Below are 16994 nucleotides of genomic sequence, written 5' to 3'. Positions count from 1 at the left end.
TGGTTTAGATTTACACAGGGAGGCAAGTAAAAAGAAGAAACCCAGGAGGGGCGCTACATTATCTAAGAGTGAAGAGAAAGTGGATTACACAGGACACAAGGAGACACCAACCACCAGAGCCAGTCCCTTTTATTGTACCATCTAGATCAGTTCATGTTGTTTATTCAAATCATTTAATTGCTACAGAGGCACTTTACAAGGGTTTGCAAAACAAAAAGAATAGAGATTTTTGCAAGTTGATGTCCAACCCCTTCCACCAGATTCAGAAAGGGGGAGGAAAGAGGAAGGGGACAGGATACAACCATTAGGCAGACAGTAATGCCACAACCTTATGTATTACAGGGCATTTACAGTCTGGGCTTCTCAAGGGCAGACTGAAGTGACAGGCAAGAGGGGTTTTCAACATAATTTGGCTAAGAAGTTTTTATCACATTAACAATAACTTTTTGGGGGGATTTGTGGCAGATATAATATGAATGGTCTTCAGATTCATAGTTGTTTTATATCCTTATTTTACTCCTTCTTGCACTGTCACAAAGTCAGACCTGGAGAAAATTATAGGGGGGAGAAAAAGCGCACGCTGTCTCTAGAATCTGTAGTTTGGGATATTTTTGAATTCTTTCGTTTCTTTGCCTTTTCAGGTTGGCTAGTTAAGTTTCTATACTCTGCTCTGAGAACAGAGAATAGTCTAGACAGCTTCTCTAGACAGTGTGTGCTTTGATAAACCACAATTCCCACCACCAGCTTGCCACCACTACTGATCAAATCAAAAACAGGAACACATCCAAGTAGCCCAAGGTCAGTTCCTGCTTGACCAGGTTTCCCCTAAATGCCCGAACACGTTCAAGAAAAGTTGGTTTTAAATGGTCAAATATCCTCAAAGAGCTATCAAAATATATTCATTATCAAATAATCACAGATGTGTAGACATCCCCAGCCCCAAGTGCCCTCCAAACACACAACATGTTTAGACAGCTAATTCCTGTAGCCCCCCCACCCCCCCAAAAAAATAACAGTCCAGGAGAAAAAGCTGGGGAGCTGAGCTGTACAAAGCTGATGCAACTGCAACCCAAAAAAACATCAAATGAAATGACAAATGTCCAGGTTATAAATAATGCATGAGGAGATGAGCCAGTCTCTTTTCCCCTACATCCAAAGCTAATCTATGAAATGACAGTGTTAGTGATTCCTTTAATATGGCAACCACAGCTGAATTTTAACATCAGGCATTGATTATAATCAATTGCATGTTCTTGTCATCAACCCTGCAATTAAATGAGACACAAGTGCTAAGTCCCCAGTATAGGCCAGCTATATACAATATTTTAAATGCATGGAAGTAGAACTAATGGTAATAATCAACGTCCTCAACAACTAAGCCCGAGAAAGAGATCCGCCAACTCCTAAATGTTTAATACCACCTTTATACTCTAAAAGACAGATACGTCCTCATCTACACACCCCAACGCTTCACTGAGTTTTATCCTCTCTGAGAGGAAACTGTACAGTGTGCTCTGCTCTAAATGAATCAGCTAATCCAGGAATGAACAAAATCTACTTGAAGGCTGACAGTCTCATTTGGGTTCAGCTGAGACTAAAAGGGATTAAAATTCAAGACTTTAACAACTGAGATTTAGTGGAGAGAAAGCAATCCCACAAAGTGAAGACAGCTTTCAGTCTGTCTCTCGTGCTCTCCCGGGTTTGTGTGCATAGTGTTCTGGTAACGGACTACAATATCCCCTTTGTGAGTGGCTTGTTGTAAGGCTAGATGGTTAGAAGTGCTTGGATTATAATGGTCAATCTGGCTGACATCTTTACATCATGGAAGAATCATTCACAGAAGGGTGGGGGCTGAAGCTACTCAATCAGTCTCATGCAACCCTGCTCTGCATCTTTTTATTTTATGCCTTGTTTCTAGTTCTGTCATTAGGATTGCATTTTTAAAGCTACATTTATGAAAGTCAATAAAAAGGACAAAGTCACTCAAATAAAACAGCACAAGGGAAAACAATGTAATCGACGTCACCAAAAAAACAACAGTGATAATAAGCTATCAGTATGAAATCAGTTAGAAAATGATAACCCTGCAAAACATTAACAACAGGTTAAGTGTGTATATTACATAGAGACTGTGACTTGGGATGGGGTGGGGCATTATGGAGCAAGGAACCTTGCCCGAGGAAATAAACCAGTTATCACAATAAAAAAAAAAGCTCTTTAACTGAATTTGATACATCATCTTCTACTGACAGAAGTTAAATGCATCCTACAGATGAGCTGAGTTTTATTTTGTATTACACAATCGCCACAGCAGTAAAATGAAATATTCAAGTGGTTAAGGGCTTTCTTTCGTTTATGTGCACTGATAAAGACGGTATTAGCAGCTTATTACATTGCTTGAAGAGACATATTAATACGGCTGGACAATGCACATTATGCACCACTATCTGCCCCTCCCCTCAAGCCCCCAGCCCGCAGCCTTCAGTGTGCAGATACACACACACACACACGCACGCACGCACGCACGCACGCACAAACACACACACACACACTTAGGTGGGCTTGGCCATAGGTCTAGTCTAGCAGGGAGGGCTCAGCAGGGCGGATAATGGTGGGCCGATGAGAAGGAGCACCGGGGGGTCTTCGGCTGCAACGAGGAGAGAAGATACCGAACAAGGAGTGAGATGTGAGACAGTGGAGAAACCAAAACAACCCCGACAGAGAGAATGTGACGACAGAGGACGAGTGGGAGAGAGAAAACTAAGAGTTGAAAACAGAGTGAATGCCAAGGAGGAATAATAAATACTTGTATAAACACGGGATAATTGGTGAGAGTGATAAATGACAAAACCTGTGACTCTTGAAAGACAGAGGATGATGAGACATTAGTAACAAAACATCACAAATACTTCGTAACAAAAACAGCATAATATACACACATATAATGGTCATCACATCATAAGAGAGTCGTACCTGGGTACACCGGGTGGGACGCGGGCTGGCCGGGAGGGGATCTGTGGGGGTGCACTGAAGGGATCCTGGCTGCTGTTGAATGCGTTGATGGGTGGGCCTGGGCGAGAGGGAATTGGTGGTGCGCCAAATGCTGGAGATGGGTTGAGTGGAGCTCCAAAGGCAGGAGAAGGGTTCAAGGGTGGTCCTGGTGTTGGACCCCGAACAGCAGGCGGACGGCTGGGGGGTGGGGCTGCTGCAGGAGCCGGCCTACGCTGAGGGGTCGGACTGTGAGAATGATAAGATTAAATGAAACTGACACCATGATCAACACCTAAAAAGTCCCATTCATTCTGCCAAGGTGGAGTTTAGTTGTTTGATTCAACATAAACATAATACTACAAAGTCGCAGATTTTGAGAATTTTTCCCACTGTTTCTTATCTCATATTTTTAAAATGTACTCACTGTGTAAAATCTGGTGTGTCTTTAGATACAGTATTCTCAAGCTGTTATACCTAAAGCACAACTAAATGCTAGCGGTCCATTATTACCTGGCTTCTTGGATCCAGGTGCTATTTACGGGCGGTGGTACCGGGGTGGAGATGGTATTGGCGCTGATGTCACCAATAATGTGCAGTGCCTCCTTGAGTGCATGATACATGCGTAACATTTCGTCTCTTCGCTGGGCCTGGTCAGCCGACTCCTCCATGAGGCTGTTCTGATCCCCAGATGAGTAGAGGTAGGCCAGCAGCTCTGAGTGGATGAAATCCTTTGCCTGAACAGAGTTAAGAGTTAAGATTATTAAAACACAAATGATAGCAACTTGCATTAATAAACGCAGATAATTGTCCGTCGTGGTGAAGCAGTAGTAGAAGTGAAATGACTATGAGGCTCATAAATGGGGAAATAGCTGGAAGACGTAAAAGGCTAAGAACGGACAGGACTTCTCAACCACAAGAGCAAAAACTATCAAGAGGGGATATTTGATCCTTAAAGGCAAAATATGTAGAATATTTGGGTTACTTTTTGTAAACCCATAATTCAAAGTTTGCCACTCCTCCACGGTCTAAAAGAAGAGAGAGAGCAGCAGTTTGCGCAAACAGAGCAGCAAATCAAAAGAGAAACAAAACATTACTTTTAAAAAAATTGTTTCACAGCGGTTGGTTCTACAACAAACACGCCTACACCTCCACACAACCCTCTGGAATTTGTGTGAATGCAGCCAAAGCGTAGGCTTCATCCTGGCTGTCTGCAGCTCACACAGACAGACCTGCAGTTCTTTATGATAGGCCGAGACAGCATGGGGAGAGAGACCATGGAGAAACAGGGACAGCTGCAACCTGCTATGTTTTTCTAGAGTTTCAACCTCGCGCTTTTATTGGTTGGGGACTACACACCAGTGCACAACGGCTAAAGCCCAGAAATGTCTTGACACAGCAAAAATACTATGAAAATATGGAAATACAGGCAGAAGGCAAGGTCTTTGCAGATACAGACACCACCACACACTTCCAGATCATAAGTGATGATTGAGGAAAAAATACTTTTGCATGCATCTACACACAGTTTAAGTAAATTTCTGCATGTATTATATTTAAAATGATAGAAAACCTTTGTAAAGGAGCTGCCCAGTGGACAACAGTGTAAGTGGTTTTGTGTGTGTGCAGCTAATGGATTGCTAAAAGCCATCATGTGAGCTCACCAGAATGATAAAACCTAATAGAGGAACAAGTCACTGTGACCATCCAACATAAATTTTGTTGGTGTATTCAAGTTTATGACCCTATATGATGTTGCCTCATGTACTACTAAAATGAACAAGAACACTAAACACTACTCTGCACAGCTCTATAGAGCAGGTATTTAGAGTTAGTTAAATAGCAGTCTATTTGGTCTTTGATCAGATTACAGCCATTAATGTCCTTTGACTTCCTTTATTTAGAATATAGTAATATAGGATGCTACATTTATTGGATAATGGCAACTGTCAGCATACAAAGTTTATATAATATCACATCCATCCATATATAGATGGAAGTTTGCATAGTTTGAACAAAAATTTGACTTTAAATTTAATTTATGTAGGATGAAGAATTGAAGAATGAAGAATTACTAATTACCACTGCCCACAGATATGGTATCGCTTAGATTAATCCACCCCATATGCCGGGGTGTACACTGCACTGTACAAATTTGTGGTCAGTTGCCTTCTCTTCTGTATTCTCTATAGGTGAAATACAGTGCACAGTGTTTAAGTAATAAGCCAAGAGGATCTTTTTAATTTTAAATCAGCTTCAGAATCTGCAGATATTCTGTCTGTTACAGCATTGTGTCTTCTGCTGAGGACTGATGGACTCACATTGTTGATCATGAGATGCATGATGGTCTTAGGCATGAGGTCTCTGATGGATTTGTTGATGATGCCGATGTATGAGTCCACCAGGTTACGGATGGTTTCCACCTGCCGCTCCAACTGAGGGTCCATAGAGAATGTGTCTGCAGGGGCAGCCTCCTCAGTCTCTGTCTAATAACACAAACAAACAAACAGGATGAAGCATAAATATATCATAAATACATCTTCAACTGCAAATTATCTGTCAATCATGGGCATTTTCCCAAAAGCATAAGAAGAGAAATAAGGAGGAGCATGTGTTCATGACTGATGGAATATTAAAACGAAATCAAAAGCACCACCAAAACACACCCACCCACATACCTGGTCCTTCTCCGGATAAACTCCTGCCCTGAGGAACGATGCTTTCCAGCTGTCCACATCCTCTTGAGAATCACAAGCCAGTTCTATTTGACGAAGGTCCTTGTACACGTTCCTATGATGATAAGCAAAAGACAAACACATGCTTGTGAGACTGTAGACTTATCCAGTACACAAGAACTTTTATAAACACAAAAAGCACAAAGATAAAGTACACTACCAAAAAGTTTTAGAACACCCCAATTTTTACTTTTTTTTTTAAATTGAAAATTATGCAGTTCAATGTCTCATTGTACTCTCATTGAAAGTATAGAACAAATAAACAACTGAAGCTAAAAAAGAAATCATGGAATCAATTTATAAACCAAAATGTATTCTAAACGTTCTGACTCATCAAAGTAGCCACCTTTGGCAGATACAGTATTCTTTCTACAATGGAAATCAAATATTCTTCAGAAAGTTCTTCCCAACTCCTCCTTGTTCCAGAAGTTTCCATAAATATGTGGCAATTGTAGGTCGCTTTGCTTTCTCTTTTCTGTCCAGTTCATCCCAAACCAGCTCGATGGGGTTTGAGTCTGTAGACATAACTGGCTATTCCATGTTTTCTATCTTACCATCCTTGTTCTTTTTTCCTAAGGTAGTTCTGACACAGCTTGGACTTATGGTTTGGGCCATTATCTTGCTGTAGGATCAACCCCTGACCAACTAGGCACATACCATAGGGTATTGCACAGCGCTGCAGAATGATGTGGTAGCCATTTTGGTTCAGGGTGCCTCTAACTCTGTAGAAGTCATTGACCCTGGATCCAGCAATACAGCCCAGCAAGACAGTTGATGTCACACACTGGGGAACTATCCTTTCGCCTACTTGACAGCGTACAAAAATCCTATCCTGCGTGATGAACCGAAGATTTCAGATTTTGATTCATCAGTCCATAACACTTTCTTCCAGTATTCTATAGTCCATTGGCGGTATTTCATTGCCCAGGGAAGCCTCTTTTTCTTATTCTGACATCTTAGCAATGGCCTTCTTGCTGCAACTCGATCTGTCGAACCTGCAACTCGAAGTCTTCTCTTCACAGTTGAAACTGAGACTTGCTTACTACAACCACTATTATGCTGCACTTGAAGCTGTTGCCTTATGAGCTGCCTATTGTGCAATCTGTTGACTCTCAGAAACTTCTGATTCTGTTGTGGCTTTATGTCTGCCAGACCTCTTCCTGTAAGAGTTTCTGAGGGTCTTTTGATGGTGAAGGAATCTGTAATCACTGACACCTTGGCTTTCTTTGCAATTTCTCTGTAGGAAAGACCAACATTTTCAAGACAAATGTTATGATGGTCTGTCTCTCTTCCATTGTTAAATGCCTTTTCTTGCCATATTTATAGTAAATAACGCTCACGGGGGTATGGTACCACAGTGTGTTCCAACACTACATTTATGCAAACAGAGGGGGTTGTAAGTAGTCAAGAAAAGTTGGGACACGTGTAAGAATTGGTAGCACCAACGTTCAAGGCTTGGTCAACCTCCCTTGCTGCAGAACAGCTTTAAGTTGTTAACCCATTTCTTGTTCCCTGAAATAGGCTTTTTTTTGTTGTATAATTCTGAAATGTGCATTGTTTTTCAGTTTTGGGTAACCTTACCTGTGTTTTTTTTACCTCTGGCAGTTCACCACTTACCTTCGCACCATTTCAAGCTATTCATTGGACTTGAATTGCGTAAATTTCAGCAAAAAAAGGGAAAAAATGGGGTGTTCTAAAACTTTTGACCGATAGTATACATATGCGTTCATACATATGTTAAATTTAACAACATAACCCTGACCTCTGTTCAGTGTTGAAGATTGCAAAGGTGTGCTTTGTGGACATAAATCCTTTCTCCACATCTCTGATCTTGAGATTATCCAGGGGCAGCATATACTTCTTTTCTTTCTCCTAACATGAGACAGAGAGGAAATGTGAATTTACGGCAGAAGTGAAACCTGCGATATTCAACAGACATCAAGCTATATCTTCCTGAAGTGCACAACTGTTTATATTTTGGTGATGGAGAGGAAAACAAAGGACATGCAATGCTAACTCTTCTCCACCAATGAGTAGACATGATGGAATGCATTTCCTCTGTGTGAAGTGGACCACCACCAGGCTGGCGAGATGGGGAAATGCATGATGAGGGAGAGGAGGAGAGACAGAAAAGGAGGAGCATGAGGGAGCTCTGGGGGGAGAAGGGGTGCCAGCATTCACTGTTGAGAAGAAACATCTGGAAGCATTTATGTCTGCACTAACACAGGGAGCGGCACAAGCCCAACAGTTACATCACTCACAGTTCCCCACAATACCCTTCCCCCATTGCACACACTCACACACAAACACACACAAAGCCAAATACCAACTGCACGTGCAATGACAAACAAACTTACATGATCCACAACAAATATAACTGAACCCTATTATAGTATCTGGGTGTGTTCAAAAACATGTACTCACGCAGAGATGACCAATTGCCCAAACACTAAAAAAATACAAGCGGAGTCGTAGACAAGCGCCTGCACACATGCACACTTGTACACACACAATCACACCCCCCCTCCGGCCCCCGTAACCCAGTACGATTTCCTGCAAATTCCAAAGTCAGATCCCGGCTGGAACATTTCAGCCCGCCTGCCACGTCACTTTGCCTCCACCATCCTCCCTTTCTCATTCTTTCTTTTCATTTCGCTTTGCTTCTTCGCAAAAGGCAACCGACATGAAAATGCGCTCTTGCTAGTTGGTGTTCGGGAACAGAGAGGCCTCTGGATTGGAGTTAAACTTTGTCAGTGAAGTAAGTTGTATCTTTTAGGGGTCTTTTAATTTCGCTGGAAGAATGGATACGACTGAGGCCTTGGGCAGAAGATCGAGCAGTGAGTAACGCACATAAAATGCTATTTATGCATTCTGTGCACTTATGATCATTGCAGACAAATGTTAAACATAGTTAAATTAGTATTTATCTAAAATCAAATGATTAGTCATACACAATCATTTTATTTTATATAATGTAAACTTTATCCATCAGTGCACTTACATGTAGTGCATATTAATCTCTAAAGTCCTTGAGTACAACCTTCGCAAAGGTCTATAATATAAATAAACTGTAGGGCACAGTATGTTGAGTGTGCACATACTGTAGTTACTTAACCAAGAGGGAATGCAATGCAACCATGTATAGATTTAGAAGCAATGTTGCAACGGTAGGATTTTTCATTTAAATGAATATATTTAACAAAATGGAGAAGTATAGTGGACTTTCAACATTATAGGTCCTGATACGTGGCTTTTCCATATGTTTTCACTGGTGTAATGTTTACTCTCCCTGCCCTCTGTCCTACTGTCCTAGGGTAGTGACCTGCAGCCGCAATGACCTCAGGGTCCTTCCTCCCATCAGAGTCCTCCTCACCCCCCCGCCTGCCCAGTGTTCAGACTACCTGTTCATCAGGCTACAGCTGAACAGTAGTCTGCACATTGGTTAGGCTGGGCTGGGATGCACACACCTCCAGCCACCATGGTTGATGACACAAAATCTCCACTTGGGATGGTTTTATCCCAACAGTGCCAAATTCAGCATCTTCAGCTTTATCCATTCCTGTGGTGCTGCATCATCTTATCTTAGCCAGCCAATATCACTGTGTCTCACTTTAACAGAAATCGCTCTCACCTCCTCATCTTTGTACCAGGACAGGGACTCAGCGGTCAGGACAAACCAGTACTCCTTGGAGCCTCCCTTCATGATGCTGATGTTGATGGTTAGCCAGCCTTTTCTGATCACCTGCACAGTGATGGAGGATGGAGGAAAACAGTTATGGCAACTAGGCATATGCACTGTTGATATGAGGGCCCCAAAAGTGTGGCACCATTAACACCGGGATGTAACTGACACAATAAAAATCTTACCTGCTTACCTGCATAAGTTCACTGTAAAATTGGTTTTCTCCGATCATTTTATCTTGATTTTCAACATTTTTCAACACTGCCTGTGAGTCCGACGTTACTTAAATATATACTGTATTTAATATGGCTAAAGGGACATGAAAGTAAGAAAATGTTGAGTTGAAAATACTCAAAAGAAATGAAGTCCTTGTTCTTTTTCACTCAACACAAAACAAATTTTTAAACCAACAAACAGGACCAGATGGTGTCCAGACCATGCTAGCCCCGACACAGAGTTAAAGACCAAAGGTCGATGGTGGTATGTTAGTGTCAGCGGGTCAGTAAAACCTAGGCTATGTTCTGGCAGTGAAAAAACATGGTTAGTGGAGTTAACTGGGCTTGGACATAAGGGGAGGGGGACAAAGACAAGGGCAAAAGAAGGCGATAATAACTGAAGAGATTAAATGCAAAGTAGTTAGGTGATTTAGCAAAGTCTAGAGAGGGCAGACATCTAAACAGCAGTGAACAAATGAAGTGGAGATGGAGAGGGAGGAAGCACATCAGACTGAGAGACTGAGTTTTTCACTCTGAGGAAAATGCATTTTAAAAGGACCTCTCTTAGTGATGTCTCTTTTAAAATATTCACAGACTCCCATGCATTTCAAGAAACTATCTCTGAAATATGTGCTCATGTGCAAAGTGGAAATGTCTATTTCAAAGCCTGCCCTGGACTCTCTCTCCGTTATGGAAATGGTTCATTAGTTCAAAAGTGCCAACATAAACATGGTATGACGAGGCAATTATAATGGAGCAAAACTGGTGGTTTGTCTTGGCAAGGAAATAAGTTATAACTTTTCAGACACAAGGAAACTCATTGTATAGATGTTATTTGGAAATGTGCCAAACAAGCTGACGCTAAGAAAGGAAACAATTAGCTGTGAGGCTGTAACAGATGAGATGATTTGTTTGTACATATTCAACTGTAAATGTTAATCAACATCTGTGAATGTAAATAACACAAGGATTCAAACATTTTTTTAAAGAAACGAATAGAATGATGGATGGATGGATTAGAATGAATCATGCTTATTCAAATTTGTAAAATAGTAGATTCTGAATATAAAATGATGTCAAGGAATTTTAATCTGATCATTGAAATACATCCCAAAGCCACAGTCAGTCACCATAACAAATAACAGACCATTTTGCTCAGCTCTGAATAGAGAGATAATAAGAAATAATAAATTAAAGCCTGGAACGCAGGTGTTTTTGTCATAAAATGAATTTAGATCAAGTTAATTGTCACTAGTTAAGCGTGCAATGGAAAAAAGGAACAACTAGATATTAATATGAAGAAAATGTGAAAGAATCAAAAATCAATTGTATTGTGTGTTGATGATTTAATCCCTCTGCAATCTCCCCGTCCGCAGAGACATTTAGGATGATTTTCACAAGGCAAAATTTTGAGTCACCATGCATTAGGCAGCAGCAGAGGTATAAACCTGAAGACATGAGAACTGATGCCATCTGTGGTCAGTGGTGGAAGTTTTGCGAGTTCTCTTTCTGTGATCTTTATAAACACACACTATTGCAAAGTGCCAATCTCTTGTGGAGGTAAAAGAATTCCTATTTTGTTAAAAATATTTGGCAGGCAAAGAGTAAAATGTTAGTAACAAACCAAATGTGTACAATTAAAGACAATTACAGTCTTATGAAAATTAAACCAGCAATTACGAGAGCAAACCTGCCACACATTACTGTTAAGACAGTTCCAAATTACTGGTAACTGCTTAAGAATTGTGACTGATATCAGTTTGATGAGTCTGGAGACTCTACCTTCTCCTCGTGGACTTCTCCCAGTCCGCCAAGCTGCAGAGAGGCAGAACAACCCATTACGGTGAAAGGTATCAACTCCTGTACTTGCAGGAAACCGTTATCTCATAGTAGTTTGTCTTTTCCACCCTAACCATATTAGCTGACCTGTGTGTGATGGTCTCAGTTCTTCTGCAAGGCCTACCCCTGCTGCTCCCTGGCAGGGTGTAGTTTAAATCTGTGGGGTACTTACCAGAATCTCACCCTGCAGTAATAGGAAGGGGATGGGAAATTAAAGTGTGGGGGGGGCAGTATAAAATCGAAGCAAAAGGAAGTGAGAAAGCAAGCAAGCAAAAATGAAAAAGGGGGAACAGGGGGGAAAGGGTGGAAGTGAACAGGTGTAAAGAAAGAAGAGGAATCAGGAAGTAAGAGACAAAGGAGGATGTACATTCAAGAAAAGGTTGGAAAATAAAGGTGACATGATGAGAGTGATAGGTTTGAAGAGAGCAAAAACAGGAACAGAAAGCAAGAAAACACAAGAAATCCAGAGAGAGACAAATGAAGAGAGGCAGGAGAGAGAGAAAGAGAGAAAGAAAAAGAGAGGGAGAGACAGAGCAAAAGAGTTACATGCAATTAGAATTACTTCAAGTATACCACAATTTGGTTATGTCATATTTGTTGCTCAGTTGATAGGGGTGAGGTCCATGCACATTCTGAATTTCAACACAAAAGATGTTGGTGAGTTAATGGGCAAGCAACAAAATAACCAACATAATTCTGCGATTAACTGTTGCTTTGCTGCGGAACAACATGCCTGAGTCACATGCAAACCGCAATTAATAATAGCCATGGAAACAAATGCTTGTTCAAGTAAAGCAGGGACACAGGTTCTCCTTTAATTTCACTGAGGCTTCTTTCCCCTCACTGAGACTCCAGTATCTAAAGCTGATTAGCACTATTATAATCCTGTTTCAGGATCTCACACACTGAAAATCAACAAACTTAACTAAATGTCAGTCTGAATACAACAGAAAAGGAGAAGTGCCACTTTTACAACACTGGGGACAAAAACCAGCCAGTTTAATACAAAGATTAGAAAAGACTGGGACTGAGTACAGTCAGCAGTTAAAGTAATGCAGTGTTTCCCAACCTTTTTAGAGCTGCTGCACATATTTTACATTAGAAAGATCGTGCGGCGTGCCGCCGGCCATAATTGTTTGGATCAGTTGGCCGCTCTGATGGTCACCGCACGCCGCCTGCCCAGAGCGCCAATCGGATGAAGCCGGATGGCCCCCCGCAACACAACCGACAACTGTCACGGCACATAGCAGTAGTTGGGAATCACTGAAGTAACGTAAGGGGGAGGTACGGTTACCAGTTAGACAGCTTGACAGATTTATGGCTGTTGCCTAAATCATTGCTGGGGTGAGGTGTATTTACAAGGTTAATCACTCGACTGGTAATGGGTGACATCACTCAGGGGAGATTAAATCTGGGAATGTGGAAAGACCAGAGCGGAGTGATAAAACGTACCTGGTTGGGTATGGCCCTCTTCTTGTTTGCAGCTGTGTTCCTCTGCTGGGCGCTGTCATTACACAAAGATGGACAAAACAAGACAATAACTATTGATGACACCACAACAAACGCACACCGTTTAAATATACAAATATACACACTAAATTATCTCTATTCATTTAGAAGATCATCTGTTATGTATGTTTTGTAGCCTTTAGGCTTTTTGTGTGAATTTACTGCCTGAGTTTAGAGTTCAAATCAAAGACTTTTTTGTTGTTGTTATACTATTATGCACATACATGAAGGTGAAAGGGGTTTATTGGAGAAATTTGGACAAAATGGAGGGTCACACTGTCTCACACACATACTGTCCATACAACCCTACATCCTTTCTGTTAGCCCACCTGTTGTTGCTGTACCCCGGGGGGCTACCATCATCCAGCCTTCTGTAGTCAAGACTGAAAGTGATGTCATGAGAACCGTTAAACAGCCCTGACTGACCTCCGACATATTACAGCAATCCACTTGCCATGCAGAGGCTAGGCATAAACCCGCACACACGCACACACGGGGGGTTTTCTTTGTTACTTGATCAATGGCATAACCCACACAGAGGAGGGGAGCCAAAGCCAACTGCATGCTACAATAACTGCTACACTACGAACTATGCAAATTCAACCATGAACTCTAAACTGCTTGAGATATACACCACACACAAAAAAAACCACTGAGTGCTTTGCAGTGTGCAGTTTCTAGTGCACAGCAGCAGCTACAAGTGAATAAAGTTACAGTAGTAATAACATTTCTCACGGGCACAGAAAGCATTCTTTATAGTGACAGTCAAACAGCCTGCAATAGACAGTAAGTTTATCTTTCAAGAAATCGAGCATGCTTGATTGACTTTATTTGGAGACGGGATAGTAGTGTTGCATGCAGGGGGAGAGATGAGCAACTAAGGCGACCTTGATCACTGTAACACCCAGCTCCCCGACAGAGACACACACTCTGATGTGGAAGGATCACTAATTAGCATGCTACATCACACTGATGCACCACAGATTACAATATGTGGCTTGTTATAAGCACTAAAACACTTTGAGTAGCAGTGACGTGGTGGTGATTGTTAAATAATCTGAAAACTGCAACCGTGTTCCACAACTGATGGCTGAAATCAGATCTTTTCCTTTGTCAATCTATGGAATCGTAAGTGCACCTCACACAATAGGCTACATGTAGTTAATCAGGATCACAATGCAACTGTGGTTCTGGGGTCGCTGGCAACAAGCTACAAGTCAGACTAAAAAAGGGTGGGAGGAGGAGGAGGGTACGTACTTAGCAAAGCCAATGAAGTCCTCATGATTGGTGTTGATGTAGGACAGCTCAATTTCAATTAGCAGCAGAACCTGAATTAAAAGCAGAAAATTATAATTAGAAACAAGAGGTCTCAATAAAACACTACTTACTGAAGGCACCTTATAAAAAGTGCCAAGCCTCATTTCTCTGCTTTCATACCGGTGAGCTGAAGCAAACCAAATCTGAACCAAAGCTAAATATATGCGTAGTTATGACAATATAGACAGTGAAGCTGATATTTCTAGTGCAAAGTGCAAATGTGGTGGAGCTGAGAATATGACTTTACTCAAAAGTTTCAGTTTATAAAGATGACAGTTTAACCTGCGTCAATTTCTGCCTGACAGAGCTGCTGCTACCAAAACTCATTAGTCTTATTGGTTTTGGTTTGCTATGGACTTAATTTTTTTCTTCTTCACCCTGACAAGAGTATGGTTCTGAAGAAAAAAAACAAACTCTTTTTTAAGACAAAATTCTGTTTGATCTAACATTTTAATTACATCTTGGGAAAGCAACCACACTGCTCAAAATTGCCCAAGACAGAAGATTTATTTAAGGATTTTCTTGTAATGTCTTGAAAATACCATGTGATCAAAATTGGCAATGAACTGCATAATACATACAGTAATTGTTTTTCTACCAGAATGCAGAATGGATCTTAGCTGTGAACTAGCTGAGAATTTTAACAATGGTAAAATGGAAATAAATAAAACAGGAAGTTGAAAATCAAATTTGCTGCATCTGTGACTGATTAAGCATTTTTTCTCTAGAATAATCAATTTGATTCATTTTAACTTGTTTGATAACATCTAGCATTGAAAAAGACCTGCAGAACTGAGCAATAAGAGTTCAAACGCTTTCAAATACATTTAAGTTTGCAAACCTTAATGAAGTTTAGAGGTGAATTATATATATAAGCAAATAAATGTTGGATTGCACAATGCAAATGTTTTTTTAGTCCTGATGATGCAGATGGAGATTAGCAGAATCAGGGACACACAATGTCAGATGACACTTTATTAAAGCTAACGGGAGGCATTCAGGCATCATTTTTCAGCTTCACCTTGTGGTGTAACTTGGAAGATATCACTTCATCCCACCAGCATCTCAACACAATATTAAAGAAAGGCTACATATGAATTGTAGGCTGTAGCTCTTCCTGTATTTTCTCAGAATATGAAAATAGATAAACATCAAAGGCTGTCCTGAGCTCACTTGTTGTGCTCGAGATCGACTGGTCTGTTTAATTAACAACCTAAAAGCTCACCTGGTCCTTAGTCTTCCCTTCTCTTTCTCTGACGTAGGTGGTGACGATCCTCTCAGTCTCCTCTCTAAGTCTGGGGTAGGAACTGAGCTGCAAGACAAAACAACACACAACTGCAGCACTGAACGAAGGCATACACACACAAATACTTACATTTGAGGCTGAGTTTAGTAAGACTTACCAATAATTATCAGAGAAAAACAAGAAAGAGAAGTGAGAATAAGTGCAGAACAAAGAAAAGGGAAAGACATAATCAAGTGACTTCCAGTGTCACGCATATCCAAATAACAACAAACCAACACACACACAGACTTTAAATACGTCAGCTCGTCAGCTGGGGATGACTTCATGAATAATGTTTCAGTGCTGTAATGCTGTTTGTGACTGCTTATAATGGACCAGTAAAGCTTGAGCAGAGCAGTGTCCACATTTGAAGACATGTCAATATATTCAAAACTGTCATCTCTAGCTGACGGTAGAGTTCTGATAATTGTTAATATTAGTGAAGACTGGATGAGAAGGGCAAGTGACAGAATGGAGTGAGACACAGGGAAAGGATTGCTGTGAATGGCACTGTGTGCCTGTTGAAGGCACAGAGTGCAGTGCCTTCCTTTGTCCACAAGATGGCAATGGAGCACTGTTGCTATGGTAACAGTCCAGTCAAACTGCCATTGCACCCACAGGCTATTACTATCATCTCCCACCTAATAACACTCCCATTTTCATCCGGTTCAGCAGACACATGAATGTCAGTCTGCCATGTGGGTCAGCTAGGTTCTGGTCTGCAAAGACTGACAGACCAGGCTGGGTCTTAGGAAGGGAGAGACGGAGGAAGCAATGTGGAGGTGGGAAAAAATGCTTAAATGAGCTGATGCTGAGGTCAAACACCATTTGGGAGCTGACTGGTGAAAGTTGTGCTTAAAATATCTGACGTGATTTGCAAGTCAATGCTCATTCTGAATGATGTAGAGACTTTCCAAAGTGGCAAGGGTGTAAAGATGGGACTATACATACATTTGAAGCACTGGCCACGAATGAGGTAGTGGAAAGGGTGGGGGTGGGGCAGAATTCACTAGAGGTGACCATTTAACTTGGATGACAGAGGTAAGCATTTAGAGAGAAAAGGAATCCCTTCTCTTTTCATGCCATCATCCAAGCAGGGGTATCCTTGGTTACCTTAACAGCACACTTCATGACGAGCGCAGTAAGCTCAGACACCACAAGGTCCACACATTTGAGGCTGGGCTCTTTGAGTTTGAGGATCTGCTTTTTGACAATCGCCTCAAAGGCCAGGTCAGGGGTGAAGAGCCCCGTTCTGAGAGGTCACATGGTCAGATTGCATTTTGTTGTGGTAGTAGAGAAAGAGAGAGTGAGAGAGAGGGACAGGCAGAAAAGGGAAGAACAGGGAAGAGAAAGAGTAGACATAAAAAAAGAGAAAAAGTCTTTGTTCAGTTAGTCATTTAAAGTTGTTGACAGACAGATCAGCC

At 41.3% G+C, this 16994-nt stretch overlaps 1 protein-coding gene and 1 long non-coding RNA gene across 7 annotated transcripts in view; one reads left to right on the top strand and one right to left on the bottom strand.

The window, feature by feature from the left end:
• Window positions 1-16994, bottom strand: part of dnm2a (dynamin 2a) — a 30257-nt gene that overhangs the window by 1633 nt on the left and 11630 nt on the right. Inside the window, exons 11-21 of one of the 6 annotated variants that reach the window (XM_046414671.1) lie at window positions 15511-15597; window positions 14226-14296; window positions 12912-12963; window positions 11632-11643; window positions 9355-9465; window positions 7486-7595; window positions 5667-5778; window positions 5310-5474; window positions 3502-3725; window positions 2974-3237; window positions 114-2647 (exon numbers count right to left, since the gene is read on the bottom strand). In XM_046414671.1, coding sequence (XP_046270627.1) covers window positions 2575-2647; window positions 2974-3237; window positions 3502-3725; window positions 5310-5474; window positions 5667-5778; window positions 7486-7595; window positions 9355-9465; window positions 11632-11643; window positions 12912-12963; window positions 14226-14296; window positions 15511-15597 — 1281 coding nt within the window. In that variant the 3' untranslated portion in view covers window positions 114-2574. Of the gene's footprint in view, window positions 1-113; window positions 2648-2973; window positions 3238-3497; window positions 3726-5309; window positions 5475-5666; window positions 5779-7485; window positions 7596-9354; window positions 9466-11402; window positions 11436-11631; window positions 11644-12911; window positions 12964-14225; window positions 14297-15510; window positions 15598-16683; window positions 16823-16994 lie in introns of those variants that run through there. The other 5 variants (XM_046414670.1, XM_046414675.1, XM_046414673.1 and 2 more) reach the window with 5 other exon arrangements.
• On the top strand, window positions 8316-9603 carry LOC124072908. Its single transcript, XR_006845613.1, has 2 exons — window positions 8316-8560; window positions 9037-9603. It is a non-coding gene; the product is annotated as an uncharacterized LOC124072908 (long non-coding RNA).

This window comes from Scatophagus argus, chromosome 16 (genome assembly GCF_020382885.2).
Source record: "Scatophagus argus isolate fScaArg1 chromosome 16, fScaArg1.pri, whole genome shotgun sequence".
Taxonomy (NCBI): Eukaryota; Metazoa; Chordata; class Actinopteri; family Scatophagidae; genus Scatophagus; species Scatophagus argus.
The sequence above is the reverse complement of the archived record's forward strand: the minus strand, read 5'-3'. Positions and strand labels throughout refer to the sequence as shown.